The 19,664-nt window shown below is 44.4% G+C and overlaps 2 protein-coding genes and 1 non-coding gene across 4 annotated transcripts in view; 2 read left to right on the plus strand and 1 right to left on the minus strand.

The window, feature by feature from the left end:
* Window positions 1-19,664, plus strand: part of LOC126212916 (ankyrin repeat and protein kinase domain-containing protein 1-like) — a 146,801-nt gene that overhangs the window by 14,433 nt on the left and 112,704 nt on the right. For both annotated transcript variants that reach the window (XM_049940425.1, XM_049940427.1), the window contains exon 3: window positions 6,496-6,588. The gene's annotated coding sequence lies outside the window, so the exon portion shown is untranslated. The remainder of the gene's footprint in view (window positions 1-6,495; window positions 6,589-19,664) is intronic.
* LOC126212718 (uncharacterized) lies at window positions 3,486-16,434 on the plus strand. The gene is made up of 3 exons (XM_049940129.1): window positions 3,486-3,510; window positions 13,509-14,639; window positions 14,699-16,434. The coding sequence occupies exons 1-3, from the start codon at window positions 3,486-3,488 to the stop codon at window positions 16,432-16,434; spliced, it is 2,892 nt and encodes a 963-aa protein (XP_049796086.1).
* On the minus strand, window positions 18,882-18,956 carry Trnas-uga (transfer RNA serine (anticodon UGA)). Its single transcript has one exon. It is a non-coding gene; the product is annotated as a tRNA-Ser (tRNA).

Here is a 19,664-nt window from a genome sequence, read left to right on the forward strand (position 1 = left end):
TGGAATTATTATATTCTTCTTGAAGTCTGAGGGTATTTCGCCTGTCTCATACATCGTGCTCACCAGATGGTAGAGTTTTGTCATGACTGGCTCTCCCGAGGGCATCAGTAGTTCTAATGGAATGTTGTCTACTCCCGGGACCTTGTTTTGACTCAGGTCTTTCAGTGCACTGTCAAACTCTTCACGCAGTATCTTATCTCCCATTTCATCTTCATCTACATCCTCTTCCATTTCCATAATATTGTCCTCAAGTACATCGCCCTTGTATAAACCCTCTATATACTCCTTCCACCTTTCTGCCTTCCCTTCTTTGCTTAGAACTGGGTTGCCATCTGAGCTCTTGAATTCATACAAGTGTTTCTCTTCTCTCCAAAGGTCTCTTTAATTTTCCTGTAGGCAGTATCTATCTTACCCCTAGTGAGACAAGCCTCTACATCCTTACATTTGTCCTCTAGCCATCCCTGCTTAGCCATTTTGCACTTCCTGTCGATATCATTTTTGAGACGTTTGTATTCCTTTTTGCCTGCTTAATTTACTGCATTTTTATATTTTCTCCTTTCATCAATTAAGTTCAATATTTCTTCTGTTACCCAAGGATTTCTATTAGCCCTTGTCTTTTTACCTACTTGATCGTCTGCTGCCTTCACTACTTCATCCCTCAGGGCTACCCATTCTTCTTCTACTGTATTTCTTTCCCCCATTCCTGTCAATTGTTCCCTTATGCTCTCCCTGAAACTCTCTACAACCTCTGGTTCTTTCAGTTTATCGAGGTCCCATCTCCTTAATTTCCCACCTTTTTGCAGTTTCTTCAGTTTTAATCTACAGTTCATAAGCAATAGATTGTGGTCAGAGTCCACATCTGCCCCTGGAAATGTCTTACAATTTAAAACCTGGTTCCTAAATCTCTGTCTTACCATTATATAATCTGTCTGATACCTTTTAGTATCTCCAGGATTCTTCCAGGTATACAACCTTCTTTTATGATTCTTGAACCAAGTGTTAGCTATGATTAAGTTATGCTCTGTGCAAAATTGTACAAGGCAGCTTCCTCTTTCATTCCTTTCCCCCCAATCCATATTCACCTACTATGTTTCCTTCTCTCCCTTTTCCTGCTGTCGAATTCCAGTCACCCATGACTATTAAATTTTCGTCTCCCTTCACTATCTGAATAATTTCTTTTATCTCGTCATACATTTCATCTATTTCTTCATCATCTGCAGAGCTAGTTGGCATATAAACTTGTACTACTGTAGTAGGCATGGGCTTTGTGTCTATCTTGGCCACAATAATGCGTTCACTATGCTGTTTGTAGTAGCTAACCCGCACTCCTATTTTTTTATTCATTATTAAACCTACTCCTGCATTACCCCTATTTGATTTTGTATTTATAACCCTGTAATCACCTGACCAAAAGTGTTGTTCCTCCTGCCACCGAACTTCACTAATTCCCACTATATCTAACTTTAATCTATCCATTTCCCTTTTTAAATTTTCTAACTTACCTGCCCGATTAAGGCAGTTCATACAATTAACACTCTCTTCTGATAATGCTGACTGTCAAGCCCCAAGCCTTACTAAGACAGGTTGGGTTGTTTGGGGGAGGAGACCAGACAGCGAGGTCAGCAGTCCCATCGGATTAGGGAAGGACTGGGAAGAAAGTCGGCCGTGCCCTTTCAAAGGAACCATCCCGGCATTTGCCTGGAGTGATTTAGGGAAATCACAGAAAACCTAAATCAGGAAGGCCGGACGTGGGATAGAACCGTCGTTGTCCTGAATGCGAGTCCAGTGTGCTAGCCACTGCGCCACCTCGCCAGCACAGAAAATATGTCACTAACAGCACCAATAATTGCTTAAAAAATGCTGTAACATACAATAAATAAGGTAGTATGAAGGTATCGAAATAAAACTCTATTTCAAAATACGATTTGTAAAAATGTAATAATGTTTTACTGTGTTTGTACAACCATGCCATTTTCTGCATGTTTTAGATTAAAAAACCCCACTGATGATGGTGATATTTGTCACCGAAACTAGTTTGGGATAATAAAGAAATAAATGAATAACAAGGTGTTTTGCATCAATGCTGACTCAATTTCCGATATTACTGTATTTCTATGCAAACACGGACCAAATGGAAGAGTTCAAAGATAATATTAAACTGAATGGATTTGTGATTGTTGCTTCCAGAGTGCACAGAGTCCAGAGCAAGTGTTTATAGAAGACTATCCCTTTGTGTGTAATTGGTGCTTGTAACCACTTTTGAAAATGAAAGGATAGGGAAAAAATGCTCTGATTTTCCTTACTTTCCTCTTTGTTGACGTACTTTCACTTGTAGCTAGACTCTGCTAAATTTAAATGAACCTTCTCCTCTTTTTATACTTTGATTGTTTTTCTTACGCACTATCAGTTGTAGCTCGAGTTCATACATGGCTGATGGATGTAAAAGTTAAAATTTTTGGCAAGTAGTTCACGGTAAATAATCTCTGACTCAAAATGTAAACACTGTTCTTCATAACGTGTCTTAATGTAACCTGTATATCTCTGACATAGATGAGTCAGAATTTAAGTATTTATTTTCTGCATGTTATCCTGAGTGATGAGTACAGTAACCAATAAGCATGGGTGTATGGGGAGCAGCTACTGACAGGCCGAATGTGGGCTGTAATTATTGTATGGCAGCAGAACTCGGTAGGTATTCTAATTCATTAATGCGGAACTGGTTTACACTGGAAAAATATTTGTAACATTGTTGCCCACCGTTTGCTAGTCTGCTGCTGTGAATGCAAGAAACGTGTATAGAAATTTTTCTATATACCGAGTTTTACAGATGTGACGGTCAGTATTCAGGGATATGGCAGGCATCATCGTTCAGAACAAAAAAGTCAAGTAAACATGGGGTCTGGAAAGCATACTTCTAGAGCTATGAGCAATTCTCGATCTTCGATACTGTTGAAAAAAACCTCTTCTAGTGCAAGCTCATTGCTTTCTGAATTTTGGGAAGTGGTAGTACGGACCAACACAAGGAAAAAAAAAGTCCAGTAAACATGTGCTTTAAGATGCATACCTTAAAAGTTAGGAGCACTTGTTCATTGGAAGAGTTGTGTTTGAAAGTAGCAAAAATGAACAAGTGATCATAACTCTTGAGGTACACATTTTAGGGCACACATTTACTGGACTTTTGTTCTTGTTTTGGTCCATACTACAAGATTTGTTTCACATTGTCCAAGATCGAGAATTGCTTGCCTCTCAAGGTATGCATTTTAGAGTGCTCGTTTACTTGACATTTTTGGTTTGAATGATCTTCCCTGTCATATCCCTGAATACTGAGCATCACGTCTGAAGAGCCCTGTGTAATGCATTAGGACTGGCACAAATGCAGAAAGGGTCAAACAAGTGAGAAAGGCGTGATGTTGATTTCATTATTAAGCACTACTTAAACAATTTGTTCAGTATGAACACTGCAGATGTTGACAAGATGCTGCATAATGCCAGATTTGCACACGGACCTCGGTGAGTAGCTGCACTTTAATTGTAACCACCTGGTATGTTGTCTGGCATGCCTTGATTGTTTCCATGCCAGGTTTTTACAAGAGGCATATTTTCTTGAAAATTGGCATCTGCTGCTACGACGTAATGTATCCTTTTCTCCTAAGCAAACAGTTTTCTTAGGGTTTTCCTGTACAGTGCATAATATTTGTTGATTTTGCACCTCATTCAGTAGTTTGTAAAATTTGATGACAGTATCATCCCGTTCTTGTTCATTAAATTTCTCAAAGCATTTTCAAACAATGGAAAATGCAGGATGGAATGTAACAATACCAGAGAAGGAAAGTTGCTACTCACCATATAGCTGAGCTGCGATAGGCACAACAAAGATTCACACAATTGCAGCTTTTGGCCATAAAGTCATTCGTCAGCAGTAGACACACACACACACACACACACACACACACACACACACACACACAGTCACACAAATGCAACTTGCACACACGTCTGCAGTCTCAGAGAACTGAAACCACACTGCGAGCAGCAGCACCAGTGCATGATGGGAGTGGCGACTGGGTGGGGGTAAGGAGGAGGCTGGGGTGGGGAGGGGGAGGGATAGTATGGTGGGAGTGGCAGACAGTGAAGTGCTGCAGTTTAGACGGAGGGCAGGAGAGAAGGTGTGGAGGCGGGAGGCGTGACAACCAACCAGCTGTCTGTCCGTATGAACGGCCACCGACAAACTGTCGTCAAAAAACAAGCGGACCACCCTGTTGCTGAACACGCTGCCAAACATGATATCCCTCATCTCAATGACTGCCTCACAGCCTGTGCCATATGGATCCTTCCCACCAACATCAGCTTTTCTGAATTGCGCACGTGGGAACTTCCCCCGCAATACATCCTACGTTCCTGTAACCCTCCTGGCCTCAACCTTCGTTAGTCACTGTCCTCACCCATCCAGTCCCCTCCCTGTTCCCATTCCAGCACTACACAGCCACCATTTCACCACCTCACACTTTCTTTTTATTTCTGTCCTTTCCATTACTTACTCCCTCCGCACCGTTCCCTGAGACTGCAGACATGTGTGAAAGTTCTGTTTGCATGAGCCTGTGTGTCCGTGTGTGTATGTGTGTCTACTGCTGACAAAGGCCTTTATGGCCGAGAGCCACAATTGTGTGAATCTCTTAGTTGTGCCTATCACAACTCAGCATCTCCCCTACTGATGAGTAGCAACTTTCCTTCTCTGGTATCAAAGCACTTTCAACAACATTTACACAGTTGGTTTCTCTCTTAACTGGCTGTTGTACTCCTGTTGTCAAAATGTATTGTTTCCCTTGTATCCTGCCTGTTTTTTTTTTTAAATGTGAACCCATTTTTATGGATGAGATGTTGTCTTTCTTGTGTGCTTGTTCTTTCGAAAATTTTGTCCTGCTGTTCTGTCAGCTGGTAATGTATCTCAGCATTGCCATTATTTTCTTTTAGTTTATTGTTGCATGTTAAAATGGCAAAATCAAAAGAATTGGAACTTGCTGTTGGGATGTTTTCAGATGCAATGTCTGAAAAAAATTAACCATAGAACTGGCAGTTTCAGATGCAGTTATGTCATGCAAATATTTTGCATTGGACACGGGGGTTAATTCCTATTCTTTTGTTAGATTAGTTGCATCAGTTTCAGACATAGAGGGTGCAGGCAGGTCTGCAGGAATAGTTTGATGTTTGGAGTGATAATAAAAACCATCACTAGAAAAATAAACACCTTTGTCTGAAGTCACTTTCAAACCAGAATCTAGTAAAACTTAATCAACCTAACTCTCATATTTTGAGATTAATTTAATCTAACTCATAACACACACACTTTTCTTCATAGGAAAAACTGAAAACATTGTTTGCCTACAGAATGTCTACTAACCTCTGCAATACATCTTCCTCTCAATAAAAACATGTTTACAAACATTCACAATTATTATTATATCAGTCAGAGATCAAACAATAAAAAGTTGAAGTCAAAGTATAAACACATATGAGTCAGTTATAATGTCATTAACCAAAGTTGACATCGGCTGTTGTAGCAGTGAAAAATGAGGAAGACCCTGCACCAATATATTCATCTGTTATTGTTGCATGAAGTACTTCCATGTTCATGAAATGACATTGACTTTCCAGAAGTCGCATTCCATCATTGCCTTTAGTTATTCTTACATATCAGACATGGTAACTTTCTTAGCTGATTAGGTAATGTATGAAAAATTGATGTTGGTTGCTTTTGCATTAAGCCACAGAAATATTGAGGCAATTGCTTAAAAGACATGAGAGAGTGTGAATGAGTGAGTGACCTACGTCATATTACTAAATTAATAATATTAATAATAATATTAAGGGAAAGTATTGTATTTTTTTTAGTTTGATATAATGTAAAGTTCTCTAAAGCGTGCATGAGGTCTCTCTCTCTCTCTCTCTCTCTCTCTCTCTCTCTCTGAGTGATTGCCCCCTTAAACAGTGTCTAATGTCTCTTGCCTAATAGGTGTCTTATATTTCCTCAGGTTTTTTGCAATATATGTAATATGTTTTTTGTTATGTGTTGGTGCAGTTGACCCAAATGTGATTAGTATGCTACAATTTTCAGTTTGAGGATAGCCATCACTGTTTACAGTGAAACCTGAAGAATTTTCAATTTCACCTGTTGTGTCGAGACAGTAGTACAGCCTTGCACACCACAGCAGGCATACCTGGTCCTTTCTGGAAGGACAGATTTTTGTTCAGGCTCAGCTGGAACTAACAATAAACATCATATTTTTTTTGCAAGTTATGCTTTCTGTAGTTGTTGGGCAGAGAATTAAACATTACCTGTGCAGCCCATGTTTGGGCTAAATGCACCAGCACGTAACTCAAAACTTAAGAAGTACCACACACCTGTGGCAAATTGTGACTGTTAGAAAAGCCAAGGGTAAATGTAAATGTATGGAAACATCTTAACTGATGATGAGTTATTGTTTTCCTTTTTTTCAGTTTACAGAATGTCCACCAATAACTGCAGAATGCAGTGCCCGTATCAAGGAAGATCCTGAGCTGGATCTAGGTGTGGATGTGATTGAGAATGGTGTAAGTAGGTATTTATATTGTAGAATTACAACTAGGCAGAAAGAAACAGTTACAACTAGGAAACGGTTTTTCTAGTTTTCAGAAGTTAAGAGCGTAATCCCAAAAATGAGGCCTCGAAAGTGCAGGGGCCTCAGGAAAACTGTTTGGGTGGCTGTTTGCCACACCGATTTTTCCTTGCTCTCTCCACACTGTACAGAAGCCACCTCACATCTGCAGGTACTTTGTCTCAGCTCGGCAGTCAGAGGTAGTGGGCTGTTACTCACCACCGCCAGGTGCAAAGTTTGTGCAGTTATTCTGTTTTTGAGTGAACAAGGCATTAAACCAATTGGTTCATAAACAGTTGATGGAAGTGTAGGGAGAGTTGTGGATGAATGTCAAAAATGTCTGCGAGTGGTGTAGAGAGTTCGGAGGTTTTGTACTGAAATTCATGGTGAGGTACGAAGTGGGAGACTACCAATTCTCTAAGAGACATTGACAAATGTTGAACAAATCGTGCTTAGAGGTCACCAGATTACTCTCGACATGCTCTGCACTGTTGTTCCCAAGTTTCTCGAAGCACTGTTCTCTGGACTTTGACTGAAGTGTTGAAATTTCAGAAGGTGTTCAAGATGGGTCCTGAGAATGCTGACAGGAGACCACAAATGGCAGTTTCTTCAATGCTATGCTGATGAAAAGGATGACCTTTTGGATTCAGTAGCCACAGGTCATGAAAGCTAGGCCTACCACTTCACACCTGAGAGCAAATAAGTCACACGAGTGGCAACATCAGATTCACCCAAGCCGTGACAATTCAGAACGACATAGTCTGTGGGTAAAGTCATGGCAACTGTGTTTTGGGATCGAAAGGTAATAGTGTTGCTCAGCTTCACAGTTCCTGGGACAACAACAAATGCTGACAGGTATTGTCTGACATTGAAAAAAAACTCAGCGATTCAGAACCGAGGAAGAGGAATGTTGAGCAAAGGCGTAAGTCTTCTCCGCAACAATACTCGACCCCACATCACCTGTCAAACTGTGTATCTTCTGCAACAGTTTTGATGCAACATTACCACTCACCCACCCTATAGTTCAGATTTGGCACCCAGTGACTACCACCTGTTTCCCAAATTGAAAGAACATTTGGCTGGAAGGCACTTCAGTGACAGATGAGGTGACAGATGAGGTCCGATACTTCATGTATAACATGTGCACACAAACTGCTACAGCATTTACAAAAGCCCACTGATCGAAATGGCAATGTTGAATCTTCAAAACTACGTACAATCTACTGTAAATAAACATTTCTTTTAAAAAATCAAGAATAATATTACAAACCTCACTTTTGGGATCACTCTCATTTGTGTTTTTTTCTCAGAAATGAGAGGGTGATTGATTGTGGGGTGTTGGAAATGAGGGAAGCTGACTTGAACTACAGGTTGAAAGGAACAGATATGTTGTAAGGATGAGGGGACACTAAGGGGAGGTGTGAGAGAGAGTAGCTGGCCAAAGATAGGGCATGGAGTTTTGAAATGAATTTTAACAGTTTATATTTACCAAATTGTAGGTAAATTAATAAACAAAACAAAATGTTCAAAATTCTTAGGTGTGTATATTACTAAGAACCTGTCATATGCTACAGTGTGTCTTAAATTGCTTAACTGTACCTATTTGCACTACAGATAATATCAGATTTTGGGGGTGAAAATGCCAAAAAGTTGATTTGTTCTTCCCATTTTCACTGACTAATCTCTTATTGCATCACATTCTGGACTATCTTGCCACTGAAGTGAAAAACGTTTGTTGCACAGAAGTGCCTTGTAAGGGTGATGTATGCTGACCACTCTGTAACCTCTTGTAGGCAGCCTTGCAGTGCATTTACTCTCTGATGAATTTTGCTGTCTACAGTCAGTCACAAGTTTGAAATCATCAGTAACATTCATTAGTGTAACACTGGATGGAGAAATGATTTGCATTACCCATCACTCTGCATTAGCATGAGTGAGGTATTCAGCCATAAACATCTTTGATCAGCTGCCAGTTTCCTTCACACATCCCTGCAAGGAAAAGTCATATGGTGTCATGTCTGAATATCTTTGAGACCAAGAATGTAGGCCAGTGTCTCGGTCTCTTGGGCATCCTATTTGATACTGAGGCAGTGTGAAATTGTTAGACACTGTCTTACTTGCACCGTGGAGCAGAGTTTTGTCGGAATATGAAAAGATTAGATGGACCTCTTTCTAGCTTGCCAAAGTGGCTAAAGCAACAGTGAGGCACTGGACTTAGATCTGGGAGGATGGTGGTTCAAATCTCTGCCCAGAAATCCAGATTTAGATTTCCTGTGGTATGCCTAATATGCCTAAACCTCTTACGGCAATTGCTGGGGTGTTTCCTTTGAAAGGGCACAACACTTCTCAGTTTGAGCCTGAACTCCACCTCTAATGATGTCGTCCTTTGATGGGATGTTAAATTTTTACTTTCTTTCCTCCTAACATGCTCTTCCCTTTCCACTGTTGTGGATGACCACGCAAGTGTTTTCCTGCTTATTGTAATTGGTCTAGTCGCATTTTCTGCTTGAGTTACTTGTGTAAGTTTAGGTGCTCTATTTCAAGTTGGGAAAACCGTTGTACAACCCCCGTAGTCATTCCCGTTAACATCAGCTCTTATGAATTAACATATTTGAATATCATTCCATCTGCTGTTACAATTTTACTTTCTACACCCAATCATTCTAGCCACATATGCATCCCACTGTATTTGTGCTAAGTGCATTGAGTGCTTCTATCCACTCACTCATTGACTGACTGGTCTGGTGTGGAAATAGAAGACAGCAAAAGGAAAGCTGAAGTTTTAAATTTAAAATTTAAGACATCGTTCACACTGGAGCATATTACAAACAGACCACTATTACAGACCCCCACAAAGAAAACATACTAATAGGCACCCCTGGTGTAGAGAGGCAACTGAAAGAGATGAAAGAAAATAAGTTGCCAGGTCCAGATGCAATTCCAGTGTGGTTTTACAAAGATTACTCTATGTCACTGATCCTTTACGTAGCTCACATTTATCGTGAATCTCTCACCACATGGGAAGTCTCGAGGAACTGGAGAAAAATGCAGGTGAGCCCTGTATATCTTAACATAGGTTTGCTGCAGAATTCTTGAACATATTCTCAGTTCGAAAATGATGGATCTGCCTTAAACAGAAAAGCTCCTGTCCACAAATCCGCACAGTATTAGAAAGTATTGCTTGTATGAAACTCAGCTCACCTTACCTCACATGGTAGACTGTGAACTGTGGATGAAGGACAATAGGCAGATCCCGTATTCCTGGATATCAAAAAAGCATTTGACACTGTTCCACATTTGACAGAGGTCTGAGCACACAGGTCACATTCACAGACGTGTGAGTGGCTCAAAGACGTTTTAAGTAATAGAACCCAGTCCTTGCACTGAGTGTTCATCAAAGGGAAGGTTTCGTGAGGAGTGGCCCAGTTAAGTGTAGTGGACCACTACTATTCTCTGTACATAAATGATCTGACTGACAGTGTGGGGAGCAATCTGCAGTTGTTTGCTGACGATGCTGTTGTATACAGGAATGTGTCATTGTTGAGTGGCTGTAGGAGGTTACTGAATGACTTAGACAAAATTTCTAGTTTTGGTGATGAATGGCTGCTAGCTCTAAATATAGAAAAATGTAAGTTTATGTGGATGAGTAGGAAAAACAAAACTATAATGTTTGAATACAGCATTAGTAGTGTGCTGCGTGACAGTCAAGTCATTTAAATATCGAGGTGTAATGTTGTGAAGTGACACGAAATGGAATGAGCATGTAAGGATTGTAATAACAAAGGCAAATGGTTAACTTCAGTTTATTGGGAGAAGTATAGGAAAGTGTGATTCATCTGTGAAGAAGACCAGAAATAGAACACTGGTGCCGCACCACACATTCTTGAGTACTGCTAGAGTGTTTAGGATCTGCACTAGGTCAGCTTAAAGTAAGACAACGAATCAATTGAAAGGCGCTCTGCTCGATTTTTTTAACGTGCAAATATTATAGAGGTGCTCGTGAACTCAAATGTGAAGCCCTGGAGGGGTAAGGTGACACAGTTTTTGAGAAACACTGTTGAGAAAATTTAGGGAACTAGTACCTGAAGCTGACTGCAGAACAATTCTACTGCCGCCAATGTACATCTCGTGTAAGAACCACAAAGATAAGAGAAATTAGGGCTAGTGTGGATGCATATAGACAGTCATTTTTCCCTTGCTCTATTTGTGAATTCAACAGGACAGGAAATGACTAATTGTGGTACAGTGCACCATGCAATGGCTCGCAGAGTATGTATATAACTGCAGACACGAGCCCGAGGGCCGCAGAGCCCATATGAAGGCACAGTATAGCCCACCTGTTGTTTCAGTAAGAATGGATCTGCACACGGTGATCAATGGTGGTGCCAAAGGTTTTGGTCCAGTGTGTGGATCGATGGAACGCCATTGGAATCAACATTGGCCTAGTCACTTGTGTTTTGACCAAACATCAGATAGCTCTCGGGCCATATCAGTATGATGACCACACACTGGCACCAGCATTGTGTGTTTCGGATGCAGTTTTGAAATCTGAGTTATTTTGCTGCTTGCACTTTCAAGTAGATTTTCAAAATTACAGTTTCATGGAAACAGACGAATAATGGGCAAGTTCTTTAATTTTTCAAACTTTATTAGCATGAAATACATTTGTGGAGGCCTGTGCTATGAGGAATGCAAAAAAATTGCAATATCACTGCAGATGCATGACAGTGCATCCAGCAAAAATTCAATATGGGTTGCATGGTAATTAATTAAAAGTCTTTAATGTGAACTTATAATAAGACAAAAGACTTGGTTGGTTTAGGGGCATCAACTGATGAAGTATATGGTTTGTCTATGATCTTAAGGATGACAAGTGTACAGCAGAAAGGTAGTGTAGGCTTATGAAAGTGACTACTTTAGCAAGAAATTCAAGTTTCTCTGTCAGATGAACTTTTGCTGGTATAGCTTCCCTCCAGAAATTATCTTTTTTTTATTTTGGGTTCAGTCATTTGAAGAAGCTGCACAAAACCTGTTGTTGACGTACAACATAACTTACCAAACTGTTGTGAGAGTTTATGCTTCGAACAGCCTAGTAACTGATATATTTTAATTACGGTTATTGGTGACTTATACCATATTTAAAGCTTACTTATTTTGTAATGTGCTTAGTGTTATAGCTTACCATCATCTTTTATAAGTTTTCCTTTATCTATTTTGCAATGACAAGGTATAATCATTCAGACACTCAAATCCACAAATGCAGCAGCAGTGACCTATGTGTAAAATATGAAGGCAAATCGGGAGAAAGTATTTGCTCCTATTGTTTTTAGCCAAAATAAGGTATGTACAGGTAATTACCAATACACATATCAGTGTATGTCCCTTACACTATTTTTCCCCTGAGTGCCCACACAGATTCAGATATTTGTCCCAACACAGCGCTAAATTTGAGATGTCCCAGTGGTAGAATTCATCCAGCTGACTGTGAAACCACCATTGGGTAGTTGTCTTGGCTTCATCATTGAACATGAATCACAGTCCTGCCAGGAATGTCTTCAGGGGGCTGAAAACATGGAAATCACTAGGGGTGAGGTCCAGACTGTGTAACGGGCAGTCCAGGTTCTCCAAGTGATATGACTAGAGCATGTCAGCTTTCCCCACCATGCTCTACTGCTTGGATTCCAGTGTGATTTGCAGTATCTACATTATTGGTAACAACGTGGTTCAAACTACTGCCACCCTACTTGGCATGCCTTTGCAGATGGTTCAGTGAAGCAATCATTTGCTTGCCTCTCGTTATGTCATCCAACGGCTTACACACCCTCCGACATGAAACCTTCTGGTACTTAAGGATCCGTGAATGTTGTAAACACTCCAGTACCAAATGCCAAACTCCTGAGAAATGTCTTTGAAGTGTACATCCGGATACTTCGCCACTGCATCTGTGCAGGAAATGTTATTGTCAGTCGGTGAGGAATGCAACTTACCTGAAAACTCACTGTCGTGCAAGTCTTCAGACTTTTCCAAACTTGCAACAGCACCACCTCACACTTCTCAAAGTGAGGTACTTTTCCCCACAAAAGGGCTGCATTCTGCTTTGGACATCAATGGACATTTATCCTTTGCTCCATAGAAAATGTATCACACACTGCTGCTTTCTACATCATGCATGTGTGAAGCACAACAGCCATCTTCAGCAGTTGACAACAGCACCATGCGACAGAGCTACTGGCAGGTAAGGCCAGGCCGGTCTGAGAAAGAGCAGAGGTCCTCCACTTGGAACGGATATGTTGAGTTTGCATTTGCACCTATAATTTAGCCTAAAAAAAGGGGGCAAAAGCTTTCTGATTCACCTTCATATGTTAATGTTGATTCTGTATGAATTCAACCGAATGTTGGGTTGAATATGTGAATGCTGTCCCATAAATATCAGCCAATGTGGTGCCAATATTAGCACAATGGACAGATGAAGGCTAAGCAATCAGGAGGCATGGGATAGAGACTTTGTGACCACTTCCTGGGTGTGCCAGCAGAGGGGGAGTTATGCTCTCTTGTATTCAGCATCTCATGCAAGGCAGATAGCGGTCTCGTGTCAGCGTCCACCTCTCCGTATTATTCCACTTTCGTGCTGACGTATCACCATTCCCTTTGAATTCATTCTAATTTTTGCCACTCCTCCATGTTGACTGTGAGACTGGTACTCAGTGCAGCTCCATCCTGCCTAGAGGGTTTCATTGTAAACCCTAAGCTGCATTGAAAGTAGATTTCTTTTTGCTATACTGAGGATTTTCGATCAACCCTACAATACCCCTTTTTCTGTCCTGCCCACACCCCACTCAGTGTGGCACTAACTGTGCACTGTGGAACACTCCACAGAGGAGCACAAGAGGGGCCTACGGCTGCACTCCACAGAGGAGCACAAGAGAGGCCTATGGCTGCACTCCGCAGAGGAGCACGAGAGAGGCCTATGGCTGCACTCCGCAGAAGAGCACGAGAGAGGCCTATGGCTGCACTCCACAGAGGAGTACGAGAGAGGCCTATGGCTGCACTCCGCAGAGGAGTACGAGAGAGGCCTATGGCTGCACTCCGCAGAGGAGCATGAGAGAGGCCTATTGCTGCACTCCCCAGAGGAGCACGAGAGAGGCCTATGGCTGCACTCCGCAGAGGAGCACGAGAGAGGCCTATGGCTGCACTCCGCAGAAGAGCACGAGAGAGGCCTATGGCTGCACTCCACAGAGGAGTACGAGAGAGGCCTATGGCTGCACTCCGCAGAGGAGTATGAGAGAGGCCTATGGCTGCACTCCGCAGAGGAGCATGAGAGAGGCCTATTGCTGCACTCCCCAGAGGAGCACGAGAGAGGCCTATGGCTGCACTCCGCAGAGGAGTACGAGAGAGGCCTATGGCTGCACTCCGCAGAGGAGCACGAGAGAGGCCTATGGCTGCACTCCACAGAGGAGTACGAGAGAGGCCTATGGCTGCACTCCGCAGAGGAGCATGAGAGAGGCCTATTGCTGCACTCCCCAGAGGAGCACGAGAGAGGCCTATGGCTGCACTCCGCAGAGGAGCACGAGAGAGGCCTATGGCTGCACTCCGCAGAAGAGCACGAGAGGGGCCTATGGCTGCACTCCGCAGAGGAGCACGAGAGAGGCCTATGGCTGCACTCCGCAGAAGAGCACGAGAGGGGCCTATGGCTGCACTCCGCAGAGGAGCATGAGAGAGGCCTATGGCTGCACTCCGCAGAGGAGCACGAGACAGGCCTATGGCTGCACTCCACAGAGGAGTACGAGAGAGGCCTATGGCTGCACTCCGCAGAGGAGCATGAGAGAGGCCTATTGCTACACTCCCCAGAGGAGCACGAGAGAGGCCTGTGGCTGCACTCCGCAGAGGAGCATGAGAGAGGCCTATGGCTGCACTCCACAGAGGAGCACGAGAGAGGCCTATGGCTGCACTCCGCAGAGGAGCACGAGAGAGGCCTATGGCTGCACTCCCCAGAGGAGCACGAGAAAGGCCTCTATGGCTGTACTCCGCAGAGGAGCACGAGAGGGGCCTATGGCTGCACTCCGCAGAGGAGCACGAGAGAGGCCTATGGCTGCACTCCGCAGAGGAGCACGAGAGAGGCCTATGGCTGCACTCCCCAGAGGAGCACGAGAAAGGCCTATGGCTGTACTCCGCAGAGGAGCACGAGAGGGGCCTATGGCTGCACTCCGCAGAGGAGCACGAGAGAGGCCTATGGCTGCACTCCACAGAGGAGCACGAGAGAGGCCTATGGCTGCACTCCGCAGAGGAGCACGAGAGAGGCCTATGGCTGCACTCCCCAGAGGAGCACGAGAGGGGCCTATGGCTGCACTCCACAGAGGAGCACGAGAGAGGCCTATGGCTGCACTCCACAGAGGAGTACGAGAGAGGCCTATGGCTGCACTCCGCAGAGGAGTACGAGAGAGGCCTATGGCTGCACTCCGCAGAGGAGCATGAGAGAGGCCTATTGCTGCACTCCCCAGAGGAGCACGAGAGAGGTCTATGGCTGCACTCCGCAGAGGAGCACGAGAGAGGCCTATGGCTGCACTCCGCAGAAGAGCACGAGAGAGGCCTATGGCTGCACTCCACAGAGGAGTACGAGAGAGGCCTATGGCTGCACTCTGCAGAGGAGCATGAGAGAGGCCTATTGCTGCACTCCCCAGAGGAGCACGAGAGAGGCCTATGGCTGCACTCCGCAGAGGAGTACGAGAGAGGCCTATGGCTGCACTCCGCAGAAGAGCACGAGAGAGGCCTATGGCTGCACTCCACAGAGGAGTACGAGAGAGGCCTATGGCTGCACTCCGCAGAGGAGCATGAGAGAGGCCTATTGCTGCACTCCCCAGAGGAGCACGAGAGAGGCCTATGGCTGCACTCCGCAGAGGAGCACGAGAGAGGCCTATGGCTGCACTCCGCAGAGGAGCACGAGAGAGGCCTATGGCTGCACTCCGCAGAGGAGCATGAGAGAGGCCTATGGCTGCACTCCGCAGAGGAGCACGAGACAGGCCTATGGCTGCACTCCACAGAGGAGTACGAGAGAGGCCTATGGCTGCACTCCGCAGAGGAGCATGAGAGAGGCCTATTGCTACACTCCCCAGAGGAGCACGAGAGAGGCCTATGGCTGCACTCCGCAGAGGAGCATGAGAGGCCTATGGCTGCACTCCACAGAGGAGCACGAGAGAGGCCTATGGCTGCACTCCGCAGAGGAGCACGAGAGAGGCCTATGGCTGCACTCCGCAGAGGAGCACGAGAGAGGCCTATGGCTGCACTCCCCAGAGGAGCACGAGAAAGGCCTATGGCTGTACTCCGCAGAGGAGCACGAGAGGGGCCTATGGCTGCACTCCGCAGAGGAGCACGAGAGAGGTCTATGGCTGCACTCCACAGAGGAGCACGAGAGAGGCCTATGGCTGCACTCCGCAGAGGAGCACGAGAGAGGCCTATGGCTGCACTCCACAGAGGAGCACGAGAGAGGCCTATGGCTGCACTCCGCAGAGGAGCACGAGAGAGGCCTATGGCTGCACTCCCCAGAGGAGCACGAGAGAGGCCTATGGCTGTACTCCGCAGAGGAGCACGAGAGGGGCCTATGGCTGCACTCCGCAGAGGAGCACGAGAGAGGCCTATGGCTGCACTCCACAGAGGAGTACGAGAGAGGCCTATGGCTGCACTCCGCAGAGGTGCCCGAGAGAGGCCTATTGCTGCACTCCCCAGAGGAGCACGAGAGAGGCCTATGGCTGCACTCCACAGAGAAGCACGAGAGAGGCCTATGGCTGCACTCCACAGAGGAGCATGAGAGAGGCCTATGGCTGCACTACCCGAAAAACCTGCTTTGGTATAGTATATTCTGGGAAATGGCCACTGAACAAACTGCTATAGTTCAGCATGCCCTGGGTAATGGGCACTGATTAGACATTGGTGGCACCTCTCTCATAGTCTCCACTAACAGCTTCCGAGGACAGCATTATCAAAGAAGCTATTAAAATAATCTACATCATTCTCCACAAGCCAACTAATGGTGTGTGGTGGAGAGTACTTTCAGTACCACTATATGGTCCCTCCAACCCTGTTCTATTTGCGAATAGTGCGGGGGAAGAATGATTGTTGGTAACCATCTGTATTGGTTCTAATTTCTCAAATTTTCTTCTCTTGGTCAGTACGCAAGATGTATGTGGAGGCAAGTAATATGTTGTCCGACACCTGATAAGTGCTGTCCCGAAATTTCAATAGTAAATCTCCGTATGCACAACACCTCACTTGTAACGTTTGCCAGTGGAGTTTGCTTAGCATGTCCGTAATGCTCTATTGCCAGCTAAATGATGCTGTGACAAAACACACCACTCTTCCTTGGATATTCTCTGTCTCCTCTATCGGTCCTACCCGATAGGGATCCCAGATAGATGAACAATACTCAAGAATCGGGTGAACAAGCACCTTATAAGCCACTTCTTTCATGGATGAGTTAAATTTCCTTCAGATTATTCTGATGGATCGGAGTCTGGTATCCACGTTTCCCACTATCTGTTTGATGTGGTCTTTCCACTTAAGGTCACTCTGGATGGTTATGGCTAGATATTTTACAGCAGATGCTGTCTCCAGCTGTTTGTCATCAATAGTGTAGCTGTACAGTAGTGGATTTCTTTGTCTAGGTATGCGCAATATGTTACATTTTCTTTTACATTCAGGGTCAACTGCCAGAACCTGCACCATTCTCTCCAGGTCATTCTGCAAATTCTTACTATCTTCTGGAGTTACTGCTTTGGTACAGACAACTGCATCATCTGCGAATAGCCTTAAGGAGCATACAACGCTTTTTACTAGATCATCTATATGTGCTGTAAACAGTTATGGACAACAGCCTTAACAGAGATGTTGGCCTACAACTTACTATGGCATAGTATTGGCAATGGCAAGGTTGAAGTAGGTGCAGGGAATACTCACACAAGGTGATGCCGAAGCAAACATCACAGAAGGCAGCAAGAGTGTGTGAGTAAATACCAGCAATCAATCGGCCTTCAGTCCTCTTGACAATGATGACAGCACCCTTGGTAAGGAACTTGTGACATTTTGGCCAGTTGATGTGACTGCAAGACTGAGAAAGTTTTATTTAACATAACCGTCATTAGAGACTACATTGTTGCTATGACTGCACTGATCAGATCTTTCCCTTTGCAAACGGTCAGTTCTGAGTTGTGGAAGAAGGTTGTATATGTGTAACAGACCTGGAGACACAAGGGGTTTCAGATAGCCGTGTAATGGTAAGAGAGATATGTCAATATGAAAACTTGATTTTAAACAGTAAAATATTTCCAGGAGCAGATGTTGACTGACCATAATTCAATTGAAGAATCATATAATTTATTGGTTATGAAGTGCTGAAGAATTAAAAAAATATTGGAAGTTGATTGGTGAGAACGGGAAATAAAAGGGGGGAGGGGGGGGAGAGGGAGCGTGGGGGGGAGAGAGAGAGAGAGAGAGAGAGAGAGAGAGAGAGAGAGAGAGAGAGAGAGAGGGAGGGGGGTGGGGGGGATAAAATAGAAGATTCATATCTTTTGCAGTTTCTCTGAATCACATCAGTCAAATATCAAGATATCTACATCCAAATATCTGTGGCCACTCTTCTTCATCTTTGTTTAGTGCTGTCCTGTCCCTTGTCTGTAATGACAGCAATGGGTCATATGAATAAAACAGAGAATGTATTTTATTCTCAGAACTTTGGAGAATATTTTCAGGTTCGTGTGAATCAAATGTGTCTGAGAATACACTTCATTTGAGAATGTTCTCAGCTTGATTAAAGGGTGGGGGGAATTTGCTCAACACAAAGAGCATTCTCTGATTTTGAGTGAATAAAACTAAAGAAGTTTCTCACAGTCAGAGAACACTCTCCATTGTTTTGAAGTGCACTCTGCAGCATACTTGGAACTGAGAAAGTTCCATTGCAGTTAAGTTCTACTGGATTTCCTGGTAAGAATGGCAGATATTATGTTGGTTGGCAGCTAAAAAAAAAGATATATGCAGTGGAAAGAAATACTGAAGAGAGAAATTGTAGTTTATACAGGTTTAACAAGAAAATTTCCTCCCAAGAACTGTGAAGGAAGAAGGGAGGACTTTTTAAATGGAGCAAAAGTGAAAACTTCATATACTATTTAGCAAACCACGGTTTTCAGATTGGTGTGTGACAAGACTTATTAGGTATAAGGCAGACAACTGTGTCACTGAAACTTCCTGGCAGATTAAAACTGTGTGCCCGACCGAGACTCGAACTCGGGACCTTTGCCTTTCACGGGCAAGTGCTCTACCAACTGAGCCACCGAAGCACGACTCACGCCCGGCACTCACAGCTTTACTTCTGCCAGTACCTCGCCTCCCACCTTCCAAACTTTACAGAAGCTCTCCTGCGAACCTTGCAGACCTAGCACTCCTGAAAGAAAGGAGGGAGGCGAGGTACTGGCAGAAGTAAAGCTGTGAGTGCCGGGCGTGAGTCGTGCTTCGGTGGCTCAGTTGGTAGAGCACTTGCCCACGAAAGACAAAGGTCCCGAGTTCGAGTCTCGGTCGGGCACACAGTTTTAATCTGCCAGGAAGTTTCATGTCAGCGCACACTCCGCTGCAGAGTGAAAATCTCATTCTGGAAACATCCCCCAGGCTGTGGCTAAGCCATGTCTCCGCAATATCCTTTCTTTCAGGAGTGCTAGTTCTGCAAGTTTCGCAGGAGAGCTTCTGTAAAGTTTGGAAGGTGGGAGGCGAGGTACTGGCAGAAGTAAAGCTGTGAGTGCCGGGCGTGAGTCGTGCTTCGGTGGCTCAGTTGGTAGAGCACTTGCCCGCGAAAGGCAAAGGTCCCGAGTTCGAGTCTCGGTCGGGCACACAGTTTTAATCTGCCAGGAAGTTTCATGTCAGCGCACACTCCGCTGCAGAGTGAAAATCTCATTCTGGAAACATCCCCCAGGCTGTGGCTAAGCCATGTCTCCGCAATATCCTTTCTTTCAGGAGTGCTAGTTCTGCAAGGTTCGCAGGAGAGCTTCTGTAAAG

Source organism: Schistocerca nitens, chromosome 11 (genome assembly GCF_023898315.1).
Source record: "Schistocerca nitens isolate TAMUIC-IGC-003100 chromosome 11, iqSchNite1.1, whole genome shotgun sequence".
Lineage (NCBI taxonomy): Eukaryota > Metazoa > Arthropoda > Insecta > Orthoptera > Acrididae > Schistocerca > Schistocerca nitens.

What these genes read in the sequence shown, in the direction of transcription:
- LOC126212718 (XM_049940129.1), top strand. Translation starts at nt 3,486, where the DNA reads ATGCCAGATTTGCACACGGACCTCG. An exon ending in AGATTTGCACACGGACCTCG is followed by an intron (nt 3,511 to 13,508) that starts GTGAGTAGCTGC and finishes AACACTCCACAG; the next exon opens with AGGAGCACAAGAGGGGCCTA. An exon ending in CCCAGAGGAGCACGAGAAAG is followed by an intron (nt 14,640 to 14,698) that starts GCCTCTATGGCT and finishes TGCACTCCGCAG; the next exon opens with AGGAGCACGAGAGAGGCCTA.